At 33.5% G+C, this 20,127-nt stretch overlaps 3 protein-coding genes across 3 annotated transcripts; all 3 read left to right on the top strand.

Moving 5' to 3' along the window:
* The first annotated feature begins 2,759 nt into the window (after positions 1–2,759).
* On the top strand, positions 2,760–3,506 carry LOC128036044 (indole-3-acetic acid-induced protein ARG7-like). The gene has a single exon (XM_052626633.1). It carries the CDS (start codon positions 3,026–3,028, stop codon positions 3,284–3,286), a length of 261 nt encoding a protein of 86 aa, XP_052482593.1. The 5' UTR covers positions 2,760–3,025; the 3' UTR covers positions 3,287–3,506.
* A 3,445-nt stretch (positions 3,507–6,951) lies between these two features.
* On the top strand, positions 6,952–7,497 carry LOC105767083 (auxin-responsive protein SAUR22). Its single transcript, XM_012586608.2, has one exon. The coding sequence runs from the start codon at positions 7,057–7,059 to the stop codon at positions 7,345–7,347; it is 291 nt and encodes a 96-aa protein (XP_012442062.1). The 5' UTR covers positions 6,952–7,056; the 3' UTR covers positions 7,348–7,497.
* Positions 7,498–17,523: 10,026 nt separating this feature from the next.
* Positions 17,524–18,263, top strand: LOC105767076 (auxin-induced protein 15A). Its single transcript, XM_012586601.2, has one exon. It carries the CDS (start codon positions 17,771–17,773, stop codon positions 18,074–18,076), a length of 306 nt encoding a protein of 101 aa, XP_012442055.1. The 5' UTR covers positions 17,524–17,770; the 3' UTR covers positions 18,077–18,263.
* Positions 18,264–20,127: the final 1,864 nt, after the last annotated feature.

Below are 20,127 nucleotides of genomic sequence, written 5' to 3'. Positions count from 1 at the left end.
AGGCCCTAAATGTTTGGTAATGATAAGGATCAAAGACCAGACTTGCTTATGCTGTTTGTTCTGTATGAATCTTTCGGTGATGATAAGTATCAAAGACCAGCCTTGCTTGTATGATCGAGTGGTTTTAGGAAACTTTGGTGAGTGAAATTTTGATTTTAAGGGATGATAAGTTGAAAACAAGCACTAAAACATCCTAGAAATGATGTTATGCCAATTATGTCTAGAATCACTAAATATTGACTTCAGACATACATGGATTCTACAATGAAAGTTTGAATTAGTTGATCCTGTCAACTACAATTTGTATCAGGAACTTGTACGCAAAGCAAAAGTCAACCCTCGAGTAACTCTAACGTGCACACCCCACCTTGATGCTGAAGTGTCCAAGTGCGTGCCATGTTCGTATTAACTAATCAATAGCTGAGCTGATCATTAATTTGCCTTATCGCACTGCTTCCGGACAAGTTCTAACTTACATTAATGCTACAGTTGGTAATGGCCTGAAATGAGATTATATTCCACCATGACAAAAAGGATCCATGTCTTCCATGGAATTGTAAGAAGTATGGCTAGGTTTTCGGTAATTAACTCTATAAACTGCTTTTATTGGGTTTAATCTAATGTCATTTGGCCAATTCCCTCGTAATAGATATTAGATAATGAGCCCTAATATGTAAGTAAGAAAATACGAAACGGAGAAAGAAATGATAGACCGCAAGCAAGTGGCAGATCACTTCTGTAAGGTATAAATTCTGTGAACTGGTTAATATTTTACCATCTGGCAGAAGTCGTAGTGTCGAATAGATAGGGACTGTACATATAAAAATCCAAACACTTCTTCAACTAGACAAAACAAGCTCTGACATGAAGGCTGCTCCAAGTAGGAGATTGGAACAACAAATCTCTTCTTTCGAGTCTCTCCATATAGACAGCTAAATGGCCTCCAGGCAAGACAGTGGTCTCTCTGGAAACAAAAGAATGTTCCAAACAAACTTCTTAGCTTTAACAATCCTAGGAACAGGGAAAGCCTTGACTTAATTAATTTGCATCTCTTTAAAGTTAATTGGATATTGAGATGTATGTCTTAAGTTTTGGATAACAGGAAAAGGTGAAAAGAATTGCTGTATAGCAATACGTGGCATACGTGAATTTATATTCCAAAGTTTCTTTGACCAGTAAATGACAGTAATTTAAGTGGTGAAGATAGGACTCACTTTAAAGGGTTTTGTTTAAGGTCGACATATGTCATGAGTCACATGGATTTGCCTTCCACTAGCTACATTGGTAAGATTTCCAAAGATATGCTAATATAACTTTTTCAATCATGAATTATCATGGCCTACCAATCCATAGAAAAGAAAAAGAGAAAAATTTATGGTGGTCCAGCTGAAATTCTTCTGAATTTCTCATGGACTATATGATTACAATGCATGTCCAAGGCCAACATATCAATGGGTGAAAGTCTGAAAGAAGAAAACTGCTATAGACTATATGCAGATCAAACTATTCATTGTTTTGCTAAATGGCATGCCAATACATAGTTGCATGCATGTTTCCTGATTCACTAAATGAGCAATTCAACTTATATGCACAAATTGGTAGGGAATTATGTTGTATCACACAAAACCATCTGTTGAACAATGTGATTTGTCTCAAGTATAATAATCTCTTTATGCTTGAGGATTTGGCACAAGTTCAGTGATCTCTTTATGTTTGACAGAAACAGGTAGGAAAATCCAGTATTAGTTCATGCATGAATCAAGAACAATACCTATTGATATCCACTAAGAAACTTATTACTTAGTTGTTACAGATTGCTAATGGAAGCTTCATTTTATTCCTTATTCTTTCAGTTCGTAACCTATTGTAAAGAAAAATCAGAGATAAGAACTTTTGAAAATATGCGGTTGCTGGGAATCATCTGATATTTACCAACAAGAACAGTTTAAAAAGGACATTGATGCTTACACTTCACCTTGATGCATTCATTTGATATAGACCATTCATTCACATTTGGTATTCAAGGCATTTGATATATAGAGCATTAAGAGATTCATAAATTAGACAAAGACCATATATTGAACATTCAAAGATATAATAATATGTGCATGTATGTCATTGACGTGTCAACAAGATATGGTACACACTAATCTAACTCGTCGGCAGATAAACCATGATCAAAGTAATGAACCATAAAATCTTTATTATCATGTTATGTTATAGTCCTAAAGAATACATTCCGCAACCCAAACTTATAACTAGCTTTTCGAAAGTGTGTTCGTCTGTTGCAGAGTTGTGCATCTACTATGGATAATCACTAAGAGCTTTGATATTGCCAAAAAGGAAATAGTAGTTGCAACTTGGAAATAATTTATTTTGACAAATGGATTCATTAGCTGAATTGAGTGTGACTTGACCAAGTTAGTAGTCCAAGATACCAGTCTTAAATGAATGGATGAGGAGGATACTAATACTATTACTAAAGTTAGCTGATATCAATACATCATTTCAGACAAGTCTTAGGGATATAGAGGATCTGCAATAACCCTCAAAAGTATATTGGGTAGTTGGCACAAAGTAAAGCAACCAAGGAACAAGGTCTAAGTTCAATGCTTTAGTGAATAATCGAAATGAATCTTCTATAGTCTAAGATCAAGAGGAGTGTTTGGTACAGTCAGTGCCTTTATAAGATCAAAACATAGGGAAGTTATATTCACATAAAAATTTAACAAGTTGCCATTTTCTTTAAGGTGGTAGGGCAGGATGCCTAGCAGCAGACAAAACAGAACCATGTGAAACTTAACTAATTGCTTCACCTGGTATGTTTCTAAATATTCTTTCAATAATATATCACTACCCTATCCAGTGTCTTTAAGGTTTGCAAATTGCTATCTCCCTCTATATATTATGGCACTAAAGATACCATTCTCAAACCAAGTCTTCAATCTTCATAAACACTAACGCTTTCTATCACTTAAATCAAATATTCGTGAGCTTCTTTGTGCAATCGATTATCTTCTCTAAAATGGGTATTCAACTAATGGGGTTAGCTCATGCAAAACAAAAGCTCCAGCGAACTCTTTCAGGTAAAATTGGGAATGCAGCATTGGCAACATCAAATGTTCCTAAAGGCCATATTGCAGTTTATGTCGGGGAAGGCAACCGGAAAAGGTTCGTGATTCCGGTATCTTATTTGAATCAGCCTTTGTTTCAAGACCTGTTAAATCGAGCCGAGGAAGAATTCGGATTCAACCATCCGATGGGTGGCCTCACAATTCCATGCTGAAGAGTACTTCATCAGTCTAACTACAGTATTGAGCTGCTCATAAATGCTTCCTCCACCAACAAGGAATGAAGTAAAAGCTAATTTTCTTAGCTTGTAAACATACTGTAATTTGTAAAAGACAGCAAAAATTGCATGGCAATGAGATTATGATTCTTCCCTGACTACAAAAACCTGTTGTTCTCAGCAACTTTGAATGAATCAGATCAATCACTTTTTTTAATGGCAATTTTGAAGGTATTAAATATTAGAAGCAAATTGTAGGCCTACATCTCTGACCGATTGCTTTCCTATTAAATCAGTAGTATTAACGTATTAAAGGAAATCCGAAACAGGCACAAAAATTTTAGACCCTTCAAATTAACTCTTTAATAAACTTGAGAAAGGATTGTAAGGTAATTTTTACACAAGTTATTAAACTTTTTCTGTCTTCCCTTTAGGCACAATAATAAACATTTATAAAATAAAAATAATATTTGATATATAATTTTATGCAAATAAAATAATTATACAGATTTTCAAAAATAAATCCTCCTACAAGAAATGTTATCTGCACCAAATATAAATCTTTAAAAATACTCCAATGTCTTGTATTTAGTTATTATGCAATCATCTTAAAAAAATAACTTAAAATCAATATTTTCTTATTGGTAGACTGTCAAACGGCCAGAGCCCAAAAAAATAATGCAGTGATAATTTTGCATGCATGTAGTTTATGATTGAGGTTGGAAGGTAGTTTATAAAATATAAAATATTACAACTAGGGCCGGAAACTACTACGTTCTTTTAGGAAGATCGCCACTGGTTTCCACATCCAAAAGAAGCCAATAATTTCTCTGCTGCGTTTGTTGCAGATTCCTTATTATGTCAGTAACTGGTCGATTAAATGCTTGGAAAGTTGAAAATTGCCTTCAACTTGGCCGCTGATTTCATCTTCTTTCAACTGCCGCCCATACCTGTTTGCATGCATAAAGGCTCTAGCTCTTTTTTAAATCTTTATCCAATTCTTTAATAATAATTTTATTAAAGAGCTGATGCATGCAATTAGTGAGATATGGCGGATGGTTGAAGTCGGTGAGTCGTCAGTGAATGCATGTGCTTTTCAATTGTTTATCCCTGAAAAAAATGGCCACTGAATTCGACGCCCCTATCACCTGTAATTTGCTGTCTTACGCCACTCTGCAATATTTACGTTCTTTTTTTTTTTCTTAAATCATTTGATTTCCACACGGAAAAGCCATCGGCTTTGACCATATACAGTATACTTCTAATTAAAAAGGTACACCTCAAGTTGAACTCATGTACTACAAAAAAACATATTTCTTCCATGCCTGTGTGAATTAAAAAGCCAATTATTTTAAGATTTAAATTTATAAAATAATTCAATTACTATATTTAACTTTCAATGAAGTTTTAGTATAATTGATAAAAGTAATTTAGATTTTGAATACTTAAGATTTATTATGCATAATTATATGCCTTGTGTTTTTAAATTCCATTATATGCTAATGTCACGATTATTTTAATTTAATTAATGGATATTTTTATTTAAATTGTTTCGATTCTTAATCTATTTGAGTATCATCTCATAACCCAATTCAACTTATAAAACATAAGTTACCTCATATAAACTTCTACATATTTTAAACACACGTCACAATTAATACACAAATAAGTGAATTCTATAAAATGGTTATCATTTAATTCTACACAGCATGATTTCAAATCACTAAAACGCAGCAAAAAGCATGAGATATTTACTAAAATAATTTAATAATGTTGAGATTTTAACACTTCTTAAGACCCTTGTATTATTGAGATTTTTACAGAAGTGTTATCACGACTTCACACATACAATTTTAATAATATCGTGGTAGAATTTGACTGTTAAAATGTTATTAACGGGTTGACTTAGTCAAAATTGATGTGTTTGAATTTGATATTCTTATTTAATACTATATTTATTTTAGTTCGTTTTTGTCTGAATTATCCTTTCATTGGACGAAGGGTGGCTTTATCTTTTGTTTCTTTTCATGATTTTGATATTCCTCCTAATGCTCTTTTATCTTTTCTAAGTAGTGATATTGTTTCTAGCAGTCAAGAGAATGAAATGCATAGATTCGAATATACGAGGTACTTTTAAAAGAATGATGCAGAAGAGGTATGACGGATGATAGTTTCTATAGTCTGTGTGGGAGTGAAATGGAAACGCCGTTACATGTAGTGAGAGATTGCATTGTAACTCTGGCAGTTTGGGCCAAATTTGTACTGTCACAAATATCAGATAGTTTCTTTTCTATGAACTTGGAAGAATGGCTGCTCAAAAAGTTGCAAACAGTCCATGATTCTGTTTTTCCGGGTGTTAGTTGGAACATCTTGTTTGGAATTATTGCATGGAGAGTGTGGAAACGTAGGAATAGTAGTGAAGCTTGCAAGCTAACGTCTGAGGTTTCTGGTATTCTAGCTTATGCAAAATCAATTACCGTGGCCAGGGCGTCAGTAGAATGATCAGGGAAGTAATCGGACTTGTTAGAAACCACCGTCTAAAGGGTGGTGCAAGCTGAATACGGATGGGGCTAAGCATCTGTTGATAGGTAGAGCCTCAACTAGCGGGTTGTTTCGAGACCACACAAAGGTAAATGGAATATTGGGTATAGTAAAAATATAGGTATATGTTCTATAGTTGATGCAGAACTTTGGGTTATTATGGATGGTTTGAATATGGCATGGAAGAGCAGTGACAACTTAGTTGCAGCAAATATGATTAACAGTCAGACAAAAGAGGTTGGGTCAAGCTTGGTGCAAATCATCAGAGAACAGTTAGTAAGGGAATGACATATAAAGGTGTTGTATACTCCACGCTCAACGAATATGATTACAGACTTTATGGTAACTTTACATAAAAATAATTCTGTTGGTTTGAAAATTTATAAGTATCCACCCAAACAACTTGTTCTAGAAGTGATACAAGAAAACACCTGACCAATACAAAATTTATTATGGCTAATTGTATTTAGCTTCTTTAATTAAAAAAATATTAGACACATCCTTGACAAATATGCAAAACTGAAATTTGAGGACAGACTATAAATAGCTATTAATTGTCACATAAAATTATATAAGCTAGAGTCAGCAACAGTACTTTCCTAAAAACTCCGTAACCCTAGTGCTTTCAATACCTTTTTTATCCAAAACCTAGAATGGGATGTGCATTAAGAAAAACCTTAAAAGAAAACCTTAGAATAGAATACTGTATAAATGGAAGTGTATTGCCAGCTAGCACCGCATGGGACGGACTGTAGTTCCGTACTTGACACGAATATTTTGGTCCATCCGTGACAGCTTAGTTTGGACCGAATCCACTTATTATTGATTTCCAAAAGTTGAACTTCATTACATCAATTATGTTTGATAAAAAAAAAATTTACTTCAACACGTTACGGTCAATATTACAAACAGATCTTGCATCACTGACGATGTTGCTCCGGATATTCCCCAAGTGCGGCCCAAAGAGAGGGAGCTAGTGGCTGGTCTATTGCATCATTGGCTCCAATCAAATGAGCCAACCCATGTGATCCTTTGGTGCAGTGGGTCCTCCCAAGGCCAAAACGGTAGCCAATTTGCGTCTTTGATCATCTCCCCCTTGTCTATAAATAAGAATCCATTATCAGCCTCTTAGCTCCAAGAAACCTGAAAGAATTCACAAGTTACTACTGCAACCTTAAATTTCAATATCTATATCTCCTTGTATTTCCCTTTCATTATTTCGAATTATGGGTGTTCGTCTACCGTCCATGATTTCCAGCGCCAAACAAATCCTCAAGCTGCAGTCTGGTATTACAAGAGATAAACCAGATGTTCCGAAAGGTCACATTGCAGTTTATGTGGGGGAGACGCAAAGAAAAAGGTTCGTAGTTCCAATAACTGTGTTGAACCATCCTTCGTTCAACGACTTGCTTAAGCGAGCAGAGGAAGAATTCGGGTTCAATCATCCCATGGGTGGTCTAACAATTCCTTGCAGAGAAGATGCCTTCCTAAATCTCACTTCTCGATTGCAGGCCTAATAAGAGATTCAAAGGGCCACTCGTTCACAATTTTGATTCCTCTTTTTTTTTTCTTTCTCCATTTGTGAAAGAGAAAAAAAAAGCTGTAAACCAATGTATGTACAGAAGCAGCAAAAGTTATCAACAAAATTAGTTCTTTGATCTCAACAACATCCTTTCTAATTTTTAATATTGTCAATTATGGGATGACTTTAACCGAGAAAGTAATAGTTTTTTTGTTGATACACTTTTAAGTGGACAAACTAAAGCGGAAACCAAGTGTTTTAAGGATGCTCTTCAAGTTCTGTTAAATTTATAATTTTTATAAAATATTTTCAAGTTAAGAAACTGTTATATATACAAGGACTGATTGTAAATGGTCTTCAAGGAGGACTCTTCTATCTCGGCAAACAGAGATAGATGAGGCTAGGGTGACGAAGAAGGTTCAGATTAGGGACAACTCCATATCTGAGGATGTGATAATGGAAATAAATTGGTTCATGGATCTCATGCTGGTAAGTCGGGACTTCTCCTTCTCCCAATGCAAATGGGTTACAGAGCCTTGCACTCCAACATTCAATCTATGTTTGAAACCATTCAATTGATTGATATGGAAAATACGTTTTAGTAAAAAGTTTTGAATTATTAGATTATTAAACCACTAAAAGGGTCCTTAGGTTATCTATGGACATTATTTAACTGTCCTAAACATGGACTAAAACTTCTCAGCAAAAGAAATCTTTTCTTCTTCTACAATGCTGAGATCAAGATTTCATGGCTTCAAGTAAAATTATATGATGAAGTCCTTATTCGGGAAATTGCAAAGTCGTTGGGAAGGTTCTCAAATTTGATTATTCTTACCAATTCAAGAAATTGTATTACCATGTTTAAAACAAATAATCAACGTCATTTTATTTATTTTCCCTTCAAAATAATTGTTGTAGGAAACAATCGTTGTTTGAGAATAGCTATGGTCAGTACAATTATTTTCAAAAGAGAGCTTTAGTTAGAAAAAATTGTTATCTAGTGTAATTGTCGTTTGAGAACAACTCCTGCTCTTGTTTAAAATTGTTGGGGATCGACCCGATTAAACAACGAACAAATAAAAAATAACGGAAGAAATTGATAAATTGAATACACAAATTTAATGTGAAAAAATTCTCCAAAGAGGATAAAAAACCACAGGCAAAGATAATTTTACTATAATGGTAAAAGAACGAAGAGTACAAAAGATAAAGATAAAAAACTAAACCCCAAAACCAGAAAATAAAGAACTCTCAAAATGTAAACTCAACATTCTCCAAAAGTGTTATGAGTTCTAATCTTTATGGGTGTATTTTCTAAGGTTTTAAAATAGCCTATTTATAGGCTAAATTCGTAGGTCAAATAATAATAAAATAATCTAGACTAATCAGAGTTTGACTGAAACAAATAAATAGAGTTTCACTGGGAGATTATCTTTCAAATTTGATTGAAATACGTGGCATACTCAACAAATCTCCACCTTGACTCGTATTTCCACAACGTCATCTTTGCCAAAGCCCGTCACGGGCCTATCTTGAACTCTGCAGGAAATTAACTGAGTTGAATTTGTGCTTAGAAGCTGGAAGACTTCTAGCCTTCGACTTGTCTACTGCCAAATCAAACTAACCCGGGTCTGATTTTCATGAACACAATGCTCTAACTTTTCAAAACTTGCATCCAAAAGAGAATCTATTCAACGAAATGGTTATATCTTTTTCCCTCCTATGACCAAGTTGCCTCCGGTCCAAACGAGTTGACTTCGACTTCATAATAGACGAAAGGCGTCTGATTTCATTGGTCATTATAGAACCTTACATAGTATAAAGGTTGTCGATCCTTTTAACTTTCATCAAAACGAAAGCCCCACGAGATACTTTAATATCGTTCGACTCGATGTTGATTCTGCAACCTTTTGAGTCTAAAATACTCAAGGAAATGAGATTCTTTCATAAATCAGGTACATACCTGACATCTAATAGTGTCTTGATCATCCCATCATGCATCCTGGTTTTAACAGTACCAATATTGATTACCTCACTGAATGAATCGTTTCACATGTGCACAACTCCACCTTCAAGTGAACTATATGTGGAGAACCATTCTCTATCTAGACACATGTGGAAAGAACACCCTAAATTTAAGATCCACTCGGACATAAGCTCGGAGCTTTCGCTTGTTGACACTAACAAGAAATCATTACCCCCTTTGTTGACCAAATTAGCACCAGCTACATCTTCCTCGTTGCTCTCAACAGCCCGTTTATTTCGTAGTTTATAACAATCTACTTTGACGTGACCTAACTTTTTATTAAAGGTGTCGCTTCTTTGATGCTTCCAAAACGGAAGCTTGTCTACCTGTTTTGCTATCCGAACCAAACTCATTGTCAAGTTTTTTTTTACTTAACAAATGACCTTCACATCCTCGAATGAGAGTTTGTCTCTGTCATAAATCAGAGTTTCCTTGAAATACTTGTATGAAAGAGGGAAAGAGCACAATAATAGCATAGCCCGATCTTCATCGTGAATCTTAACCTCAACATTCTTTAAATCATTCAAAAGAGTAATAAATTCACTAATGTGATCTCTAAGAAGCTCATCTCCGTTCATGCGAAACGTAAATAGACATTGTTTCAACACTAAACAGTTAGTCAGAGACTTAGTCGCATAAAAAGTTCCTAACCTTTTTCACAAGGCGGATGGGGTTTTCTCCATCAATATATCCTGCAATACACTATTCACGAGGCACAACTGGATTGTAGATAATGACTCTTAAAAAGAGTTATATTTTATGCCTTTAGACTTGGTTAATTGCCTGTACTTAGGTAAGTTTAGTTGAATTTTAGGATTTTCCATTAGTGTTTTTAGGAAATTGCATTAAAAGGCTTTGACTGTGCTTAAATGTTATTACATGTTACTTCTAATTGTTTGTAGGAAGGATTTATTTGTTAAGTGGAAGGTGCAGAATGAGGAAAAGAAGTAAAGAAGTGAAGGTTTTTCATGGCAAAAGGATGGACAGTTTGTCAACACGAATGTTGTAGCAATACCAGTAAGCGACCCAATCAACACTTAACCGTTATCAGCCCTATTGTACATGTACTAGAAAAATTAGCCTAAAAAAGAGGAAAAGGATTATGAGATCATGAGATGATGGGTCTACCATAAAGGAGGAGATATAAAACCCAAAAATAAAAACTGAAAAGGGAGGGTAGATAGTTGGAGCGTCATTTTTGGAAGGAGAAATCCCTTAGACTAAAATAGAAGGTAGCGGTTGCGACAAGGGCTGAGACGCACAAGGGAAGATGAAGGCAGTCCCTCCTAGTCACCGGAAGACATTTCATAGCCGGAGTTGTGGGCTGGACAAACGAAAGCTATCTTCCTGAGTTCTACCTTTAATTCTTTATTTTCTATTCTATAATCTAATTTAAGGAAACGATGTTGATTAATATTTTGAATCTGGATTCTATTCACCAATCCATGAGCTAAATCTCATAGGGTTGGGATTACTTGATGAAACTTTTATTTTCATTAGTGGTCACGGTTTAGATTAGTTTTAATTTACTGTTTCATTCAATGGTATTTATGAATAGCATGTATGTAATCTCTAGACATAGGTGAATATGCAACAAGATTATAAAATTAATCTAATTCTGGCAAGGTTAGGTTAGTTAGATCGAAATTGAATGATATGACGAGTACTCGAAAGATTATTCATAGTAAACTCTAGACATAGAGCAATATTCTGTACGAAAAGGAGAAGAACAGTAGTAGGAACCAAACTCAAAGCCTATAGACATATAGTGCCCTAGGTAAGGTAACTTAAGGCCTAATTCTCGAAAGAAGCAGACCACAATAGAGCTATTCCGAGCAGTAGAATAAGAGTGAACCTGCCGAGGACATTATTGGTTAATGAAGGTAGATTCTTGGTAATCCCAGCCTTACGATTCAACATTGTAGATCCTTTAACCTTTGCTATAGCATCTCTATTTTCACATCCTTAGTTGTTACTTGTTTACATATTATTCACATAATCATTCTCGTAATTACCCTTGCATACTTACTATTGTCTTGCCATATCATTTTCATTTATTTGTTAGAATTCCCATATTACACACATCGGTATTCCTTAATTATCTTTGCATTCTTATTATTGTTTTTACCATAGCATTAAACACACTCCTTTATAATAATCTAACAAATTTATACCTAATCGATCCTTATGGAGACGATTTTACTTATCACTTTATTACTTGATTCGACGTGTACACTTGCACAATTCGCTTAGCATATTCACACGCAAAAGCAGACAGGGCCTTTTCATCAAGTTATTCCTATTTTTTCTAGTCTATACTCTCAGGCTTTTTCCCGGTAATGACCTTTTTTAGGCTAGTTTGAACTAGAATTGTCATCATCTGAACTTGCCACAGATTGAAATTATGACACCATCGAACTTCTCAATGTCAAACATTGTTGCTACCATATCTGAATGGGCTAATCTGTGGAAATTGATCTAGCTCTGATACCACTTGTTAAGGATCGACCCGATTAAGCAACGAACAAGTAAAAAATAGCGAAAGAAATTGAGAAATTGAACACAAAAATTTAACATGAAAACCCCCTCCAAAGAGGATAAAAAACCAAGGACAAAGATAATTTTACTATAATGACAAAAGAATGAAGAGTACAAAAGATAGAGATAAAAAACTAAACCCCGAAACTCAAAAACAAAGAACTCTTAAAATGCAAACATAAAATTCTTCAAAAGTGTTATGAGTTCTAATCTTTAATGAGTGTATTTTCTATGTTTTTAAAAGAGCCTATTTATAGGCTAAATTTGTAGTCAAATGATAAAATAATAAGGCTAATCAGAGTTCGACTAAAACAAATAAACGGAGTTTAACTGGGAGATTATCTTTCAAATTTGACTTAAATAGGTGGCATATTCAACAAAAATAATAGGGTTTCAAGAATAGCTATATTTAGAACAATCGTAATTTGGAACAACTTCTATTTAGAACAATTGTGTTCTTTTGATAAAGGTATTTTTCAAAACAAGCTCTTCCAAGAGAAGCATCACAACAAAACAACTCTTTTTCACAAACACATCTATTTTGAGAACAATTCAATTTTGGAACAAGTCAGAATAACCCATGTTCAAAAACAACCATGGTTTTGCGGAAGATGTTTCACATGATACTATTTCAACGAAGTAAAAATGAAAGTAACCTTAGAATATGATAGGTTTCTTAGGTTACCTTTATTCTTAAGATTTTCTAGAGAGCTTGGCTTGTTGGATCAAATATGGGGATAGTTAAGAGGTTTCCTCTTAATATTTTCCTATAACATTGAGTGTTTTCCCTCCTTTTAAAAATATAGTGAATTCTTCTTCACTATTCAATATCACCAACAAAAATTTTCACCATCTCTTATTAATCATTAATGCAATTGTAACTAAATATTTATTTTTATCACTCATATTAATTATTTAGCTTTGTAACTTCTATTTTCTAAAATCTACCTTTCACAACTAGTGAAGAGTTTTTTGACACTTTGGCATTCTAACTCTCAAAGTTTTTTCTAAAATCCTCTCAACTTGTTTTCTTTGTTTAATCTTATCATTAGTCACATTTCTCTGTCTCTACCTTACCAACCACCATCTATCATTGTGCTCAGTATCCGGATCTACTCTAGTCTTCCTCTTCGTCTTCTCTTAATACATCTCATTCACTTGTTTACGACATTTCCTCTCTCCATCAAAGAACAATTTACAATTACAATACATATTCCTTTGCTTGAGGAAAGTTCACTAGGATAGCAATCCTATTAGACATATTAAAATCTCTAATATTCAAAATTGAAATATAGGATAGGATTCATCAAAACATCTTTTTTTCCCTATTTCTTCTACAACTTAATTTTCTTTCATGAAACAACTTTGAACCTCATGAATTTGTGAACCAAAATTTAAACAACTTTTTTCTTCGATCCCCGATATTGACTGTTAGATCAACTTGGATCTAACGTATGTTCTTCTACTTGTCGATGGATATTGATTCACTGTACCAATTGTTGAATCGTCACTTAAAGCTCGCTGGTTGAACTTTTTTTTTGTATTTTTTAAAACTTAATAGCCTATCTCTTGTTTACTTCTCCCTTCTTTCATTCTAGTTTCTCCTCCCTCTCGAATTTTCTTTGCTTCTGGCTTGCAATATACCTTCTGAGTACTCCTCTTGCTTTCTTGTTCCTTTTTTGCTCTTAAGCATAAAGAGCATTTATACGTTCAAACAAAGAAATTGTGGACAAGTCTCTTAAGTCCTCCAAAAATGAAATCTTGGACTCATACTTATCTAGGAGAGTTATGATGACCTTTTCAACTATTCTTCTATCACTGAAACGATCCTCAAGCAACCTAATACTATTGACAATGGTCATGATCCTGTCTGAGTATTGCTTGATGGTTTTAGTTTCTTTTATCTTTAGGTTCTCAAAGTCTCTCCTTAGATTGATGAGTTGTTGTTGCCTTATTTTCTCTGACCCTCGGAACTTTTCTTTCAGCTTGTCCCAAGCCTGTTTGGGAGTTTCACAAGCCATGATCCTTGTGAAAATCACATCAGGCACTATATTTTGCAAGCAAGACATAGCCTTGTACTTCTTAGCACACTTTATAATACCCCTAAATCGAATCTGGTTGTTTTGGGTATATTTTTCAGGTTTCGATAGTGAAACTAGGAATTTATGGGGTTTCTAGTAATTTTTAATTTAATTTAGGAGGTTAATTTCATCTAAAATCGATTAAACAATAATCTGGAAAAATAAAAATATTTTTTGAAAATTAATTTATGAAGATGATGAAATTCGGATTTCTTAAAACTTACCTGACAAATCATGTTTAATCTTGATAAATAAGACCAAAAACCTTTTAATAGATTCATTTTGAGTTGGAACATCCATTGATTTGTGGGTTTCCTCTCAAAATTCAAGATCCACCATTAAAACGCCTTAAGCTTTTGAAGAAGATGACATTGATAAAAAAATTCTTTAATCGACTCTCAAATCATGTAAAAATATTTCTAATCTTCATAAAAACAAGTTTAGGATTGAAGATTACTTTTGATTCGCTCTAAATTCGTTGATTGAAAATCTTGATTTAAGAAGCTTGAGAAATTTCAAAATATTTTTGGCTACTTTTGAGAATAATTTCGGGTGAATTGATAGAGTATTTTGAGAAGAAAATTAGTTAGATCTATTCTCTAATGATAGATCTTTAAAACCATGCAAAGAAAACGAATTTTATAGCTCTCTAATATGATGTAAATGGTGTGAAACAACCCACCAGAATTTAAAAATTGGGGAATTTGCCTAATGGCCACTCTCACATTTTTCTTGTTTTACCATTTAATCATTTCCCTACAAAATTTCAAATATTAAGATTTATTTGTCAAATAAATACTCTAAATTTCCTTTTTTACTTAACCCAATTTAATTAATATTTAAATTTAACTCAAATTAACCCCGATAAAAAATACTTTAAAATTCTTTTTCAACTCAAATTAATTATTTTCACTAATAATTATTTAATTACTTTAAAATTAATTTTTCAAAAATATTTTTATTTTTCCAGATTATTGTTTAATAGATTTTAGATGAAATTAATCTCCTAAATTAAATTAAAAATTACTAGAAACCCAATAAATTCCTAGTTTCACACTCGAAACCCGAAAAATATACCCGAAACTATTAGACCTGATTTAAGGATATTACACACTCATCACTACGTTGCCTAATCTGAGCTAATGTGCGATTGACTCTTAAAGGTGGTGACTCCCTTTCAAACTCGACGAAATCCCAAAGATCATAGGCCTGGAGGTAAGTCTTCATCTTCACTACCCAAATGTGGTAGTTTTCTCCAACAAAGATGGGAGGTAGAGGTGGAGAGAAGCTTCCTGATGACATTCCAACAAAAATCTAAGAAACAAACAATTTCTTTCATATTAAGAAACACAAACAAAGAAAAAAAATAAGAGGTCCTTAAAGATAACAACTTTCGATACCAATTGTTAGTGTCCAAAAAAGCAAAACAAAGAATAAGAAAAACTAGCAGAAAAAACTAATGTTAAAATGGTTTATTTATCATTTTTCAAAGAACAATACATTTTAAGCCATAAACATCACCAAATACATACCACCACTAACTATCTTGTAACTTGAGAAAATAACTTAGACACAAAAGATATAAACTAAACATGTTAAATCATCACTTGCTATGTTAGTGTATTAGCTGATCATAGTTCAAATTTAATAATAAAAAACTACATTAGAACTAAACCGAACCAACATGCATCAAAGTTCAGTCAGTTGCATAGTTGGCCATAGTGCAACAATTACTCATATTAATTACTTAGCTTTGTAACTCCTATTTTCTAAAATCTATGAACACGGGTCGTCTTTCACAACTAGTGAAGAGCTTTTTTTTGACACTTTGGCATTCTAACTCTCAAAGCTTTTTCTAAAATTCTCTCGACTTGTTTTCTTTGTTTAATATTATCATTAGTCACATTTCCCTTTCTCCACCTTACCAACCACCATATCTCATTGTGCTCAATATTACTAGATTTGCTCTAGTCTTCCTCTCTGTCTTCTCCTAATATATCTCATTCACTTGTTTGCAACGCTTCCTCTCTCCATCAAAGAACCCTTTACAATTACAATACAAATTCCTTTGCTTGAGGGAAGTTTGCTGGGATGACAATCATATTAGACGTATTAAAAGCCTCTAATGTTCAAAATTGAAATGCAAGACAGGATTCATCGAAACAACTTTTTCCCCTTTTCTTCTTCAACTTAGTTTTTTTTTTCATTAAATAATTTTGGACGTCCTTTATCTGCAAACCAAAATTAAAAAAGCTTTTTTCTCTAATCTCTGATACTAACTGTTAGATCGGCTTGGAAATAAGGTATGTTCTTCTACTTGCCTATGGGTATTCATTCACTATACCGATCATTGAATCGTTGTTTGGAGCTCGCTAGCGGATTTAAAAAAAAAAAACTTAACAGCCTAGTGACTTGAATAAAAACTCTTGAATAGTTTAGTGACTTAAATGAAAGATTTCAAATAGTTCAGTAACCAAATTATATTTTTTTTAGTTAAGTGACCAAAACGAAAATTTACCCATAATTTAATGACTAATACAACTTATTTTTTTTACTTATATTCGGAGCTAGTGCGATAAAATCTAATGTATTTTTTTTTAACAAACTCATTATAGGTTTTGATCATATTTGATCTTTTTGACAAAATGTCTAAAACTACTCATAGCCCCTCTCCAACCTATAAATAGGAGAATAATGCAATTTAACACATTTAAACCCACATTTTTTGTATTGACAACAATAACAATACTAATTAAACTAATACTTAAAATATTCTTAAAGTAACTTGTTAAGTATAGTCCGGATAAAGTATATACCGCAACTTTTTTGGAACTATTGCTAACAAACAGCAAGTTGCGGAGTTGCTTTACGTTAGTGATTCAACTTGATCTGTTAGTTGCCAGGACTGTAGACTCTAGAGCCATGTATTCATGCTAGTACTTACTTACATAGTCCCTTTCTTCTCTTTGATTCTCTGTATTTGAAAATCACAAAAGTTTCTATTAGTTTTAAACTTAAATTAGGTCAGATTTTATTTTGAGTTCATTCATAAAACTCAAATTTAAAATGCATTTGTCACTCCACCCATCCAGCTTCCTTAATCACATTTTCTTTCTCTTTCTTGCTGGTGATTCACAAACTCCAAAACGTTATCCTTGCAGCAAAAGTAGAATTTCCAATGCATGTGAATGTCAGTCCCAAGTTAATCTAATCATTCAGTACATGCATGTACATGTGCCAGTCAAATTATAGAAATGGAAACTTTTGGCAACCTGGTCAGGGCCCCATCAATGGCAATAATAATTATGCATGTTTTGCCTTCACACCAACATTGGTAAATAGCGCTTCCACTTGCGAATATGTGGCAAATTGTTGGAAAATACAATTGGATAACATATCAAATGGTTGGAATAGGTCCTACAAGTGGATAAACATGAATATGCTGCTAATGGTTTTCAGAATTAAAAGCCCCATAAAGATGACATATTTTGAATAACAATTTCAACGGAGCGATTGGGTCATGTGTTTTTGGCTTTTTGCACCATAATTTTGCCAAATTAATTAACAAAGGAGAGAAAAGGAAAAAGTTTGAATGAGCTAAGTGATGTAAGCCATGTAGACAACTGCAAACCAGCTGAGAAACAAAAATTTGCTCGTGTATAAATACAAACACGAAACCGAGCTTCCAGTCCCAAGCACTGTCTTTCTTCTACACATTAACAACTCCTTTAAGCAACCTGCTTAGATCAAATTGTTTGTTTGAGTCTCAAAATATGGGTTTCCGTTTGCCAGCAGTGATCCAAAGTTCCAGACAACTTTTGAAACACCATTCTGGTTTCTTCAGGAAACAATCAGATGTGCCCAAAGGCCATGTTGCTGTTTACGTTGGAGAGGCGCAAAGGAAACGTTTTGTGGTTCCAATTGCGTATTTGAACCACCCTTCGTTTAAAGAATTGCTGAACCGGGCTGAGGAAGAGTTCGGCTTCGATCACCCGATGGGCGGCCTCACAATTCCATGCAAAGAAGATGCTTTCATCAATCTAACCTCGAAGTTGCATACTTGTCCTCTTCAACGATGATGGATCTGTTCCCCTAATTTTGACTAGCTTTTTTCTTTCCTTTTTTCCTACCAGTTTGAAGTGTAAATATTAACAAATTTTAAGAGGAAAAATGAATTATTGTACTAATGTACAATAACTTTATCATTGCAAATGTGGATATATGGGTTAAATTTATTAACTAATAAAAGTTCTTAGACATTTTAAATATCTTTTTTCCATTTAATTTTTTAAACATGTTTTATATAATGATGATTCAAATCTGATGTACTTCTAAAATTGGGGAATACTTGACGAATAGGCCACAATTTGAGAATCTTTCATGATAGTTGGTATTGTACCAGTACCGGTCATACCAACTAGTACATACCGTTTTGGTCCTAAGGTACCGAGTAATGTATGTTCCATTTTGGTTAAAATTTTGGCGTGTTTTGGCTATTTCAATGAGTTTCGACTCGGTCCGATCAATACCGACTTGTATTGGTTCATACAAGCTTGTACCGGTTGGTACAAAATTTTAATATTTTAAACTAATTTTTAATTTCTTTTATCTTAACCATTTTAATGTTTCTATAATTATATTTAAAATTAAAAATTATCAAATTAAATTATTAAACCTAATTAATAATTTTAAAATTCATAACTATAAAGAAATATATCTATATGAATGTAATTAAGATATACTTGCATGTGTATATATATAAATTATTTTTTATCAAAATAATATATAATTTATTGAGAAATTTAAAAATTAGACTATATATATATGAAAAATATTTAAAAGTGTATATAGTTTATCAAATAACTAAAATTGAGACTAATAAATATATATGTGAAAAGTATTTAAAAACACTGACAAACTTGAAAACGGTATACTAAAACATATCTGGTACATACTCGTATCAAGACAAAAACGGTACGCCCACCGGTATGGTACTAATTTTTATGAGATTGTATGAGATTCTTAACATTTTGAGTGGGTAATAATTTTTAGAATATAATTAATATAAATCCTTGAAGAAAATAGGATTGATTAATACAAACCCTTAAAGAAATTAGAATTGATTAGAAATTTGACATTTTTATTTAGAAATTATTGTTGCTAGTATGATTATTATGAATCTTGCACTACACCACTATATGCTTTTAGCGGCATATTTTGTGGCGTTTGCATGACAAATGCCGCTAAAATTCCAGTATTAGCGGCGCAGTGAACAAAACGCCGTAAAAGAATATCATTAGCGGCGTTTACAACCACGCGCCGCAAAATCTCCTATCCAAAACGCAACGTTTTCGTCTTTATGTATGCAAGAATTAGTGGCGCTTCAAAAAACACGCCGCTAAAGTGTCTTAGCGGCGTTTTGCGATATCGCGCCAAAATATCTTAACCAAAACGCATCGTTTTTGGTGTTGATGTATCCTAGATTTAGTGGCGCTTATTGATATGCGCGCTAAATCATCAGATAGCGGCGTTTTGTTTAAAGCGCCGCAAAATATCTTTACTAAAACGCGTAGTTTTAATTTTGATGTATACTAATATTAGTGACGCTTACAAGAAAACGCCGTTAAAGATTATCTTTAGCGGTGATTTAGACGAAGCGCCACAACTTATCTTAAGAAAACGCAGTGTTTGGTCTTAAGCCATGTTACATTTAGTGGCGCTTATGGGAAAACGCCGCAAAAAATCTCGATGTATACTTCAATTAGTGGCGCTGACGTTAAAACGCCGCAAAATATCTTAACTAAAATGCATAGTTTTAATTTTGATTATATTAGTGGCGTTTACTAGAAAACGCCGTTATAGAATAGCATTAGCGGCGCTTTAGCAAGCGCCGAAAGTACCTTAACAAAACGCAGTGTTTAAATCGAAGTTATGTTACATTTAGTGGCGCTTATAGCAAACGCGCAAACTATCTGAACCAAAACGCACCATTTTGGTCTCGATGTATACTTCAATTAGTGGCGCTTACTAGAAAACGCCGTTAAAGAATATATTTAGCGGTGCTTTGGGTAAAGCGCGCATAGCGATTTTAACAAAACGCAGTGGTTTGTCTTAAGCTATGTTACATTTA

Source organism: Gossypium raimondii, chromosome 13, assembly GCF_025698545.1.
Source record: "Gossypium raimondii isolate GPD5lz chromosome 13, ASM2569854v1, whole genome shotgun sequence".
NCBI classification, from domain to species: Eukaryota; Viridiplantae; Streptophyta; class Magnoliopsida; order Malvales; family Malvaceae; genus Gossypium; species Gossypium raimondii.
Note: the sequence above shows the minus strand (reverse complement) of the source record. Positions and strands in the feature narration are given on the sequence as shown.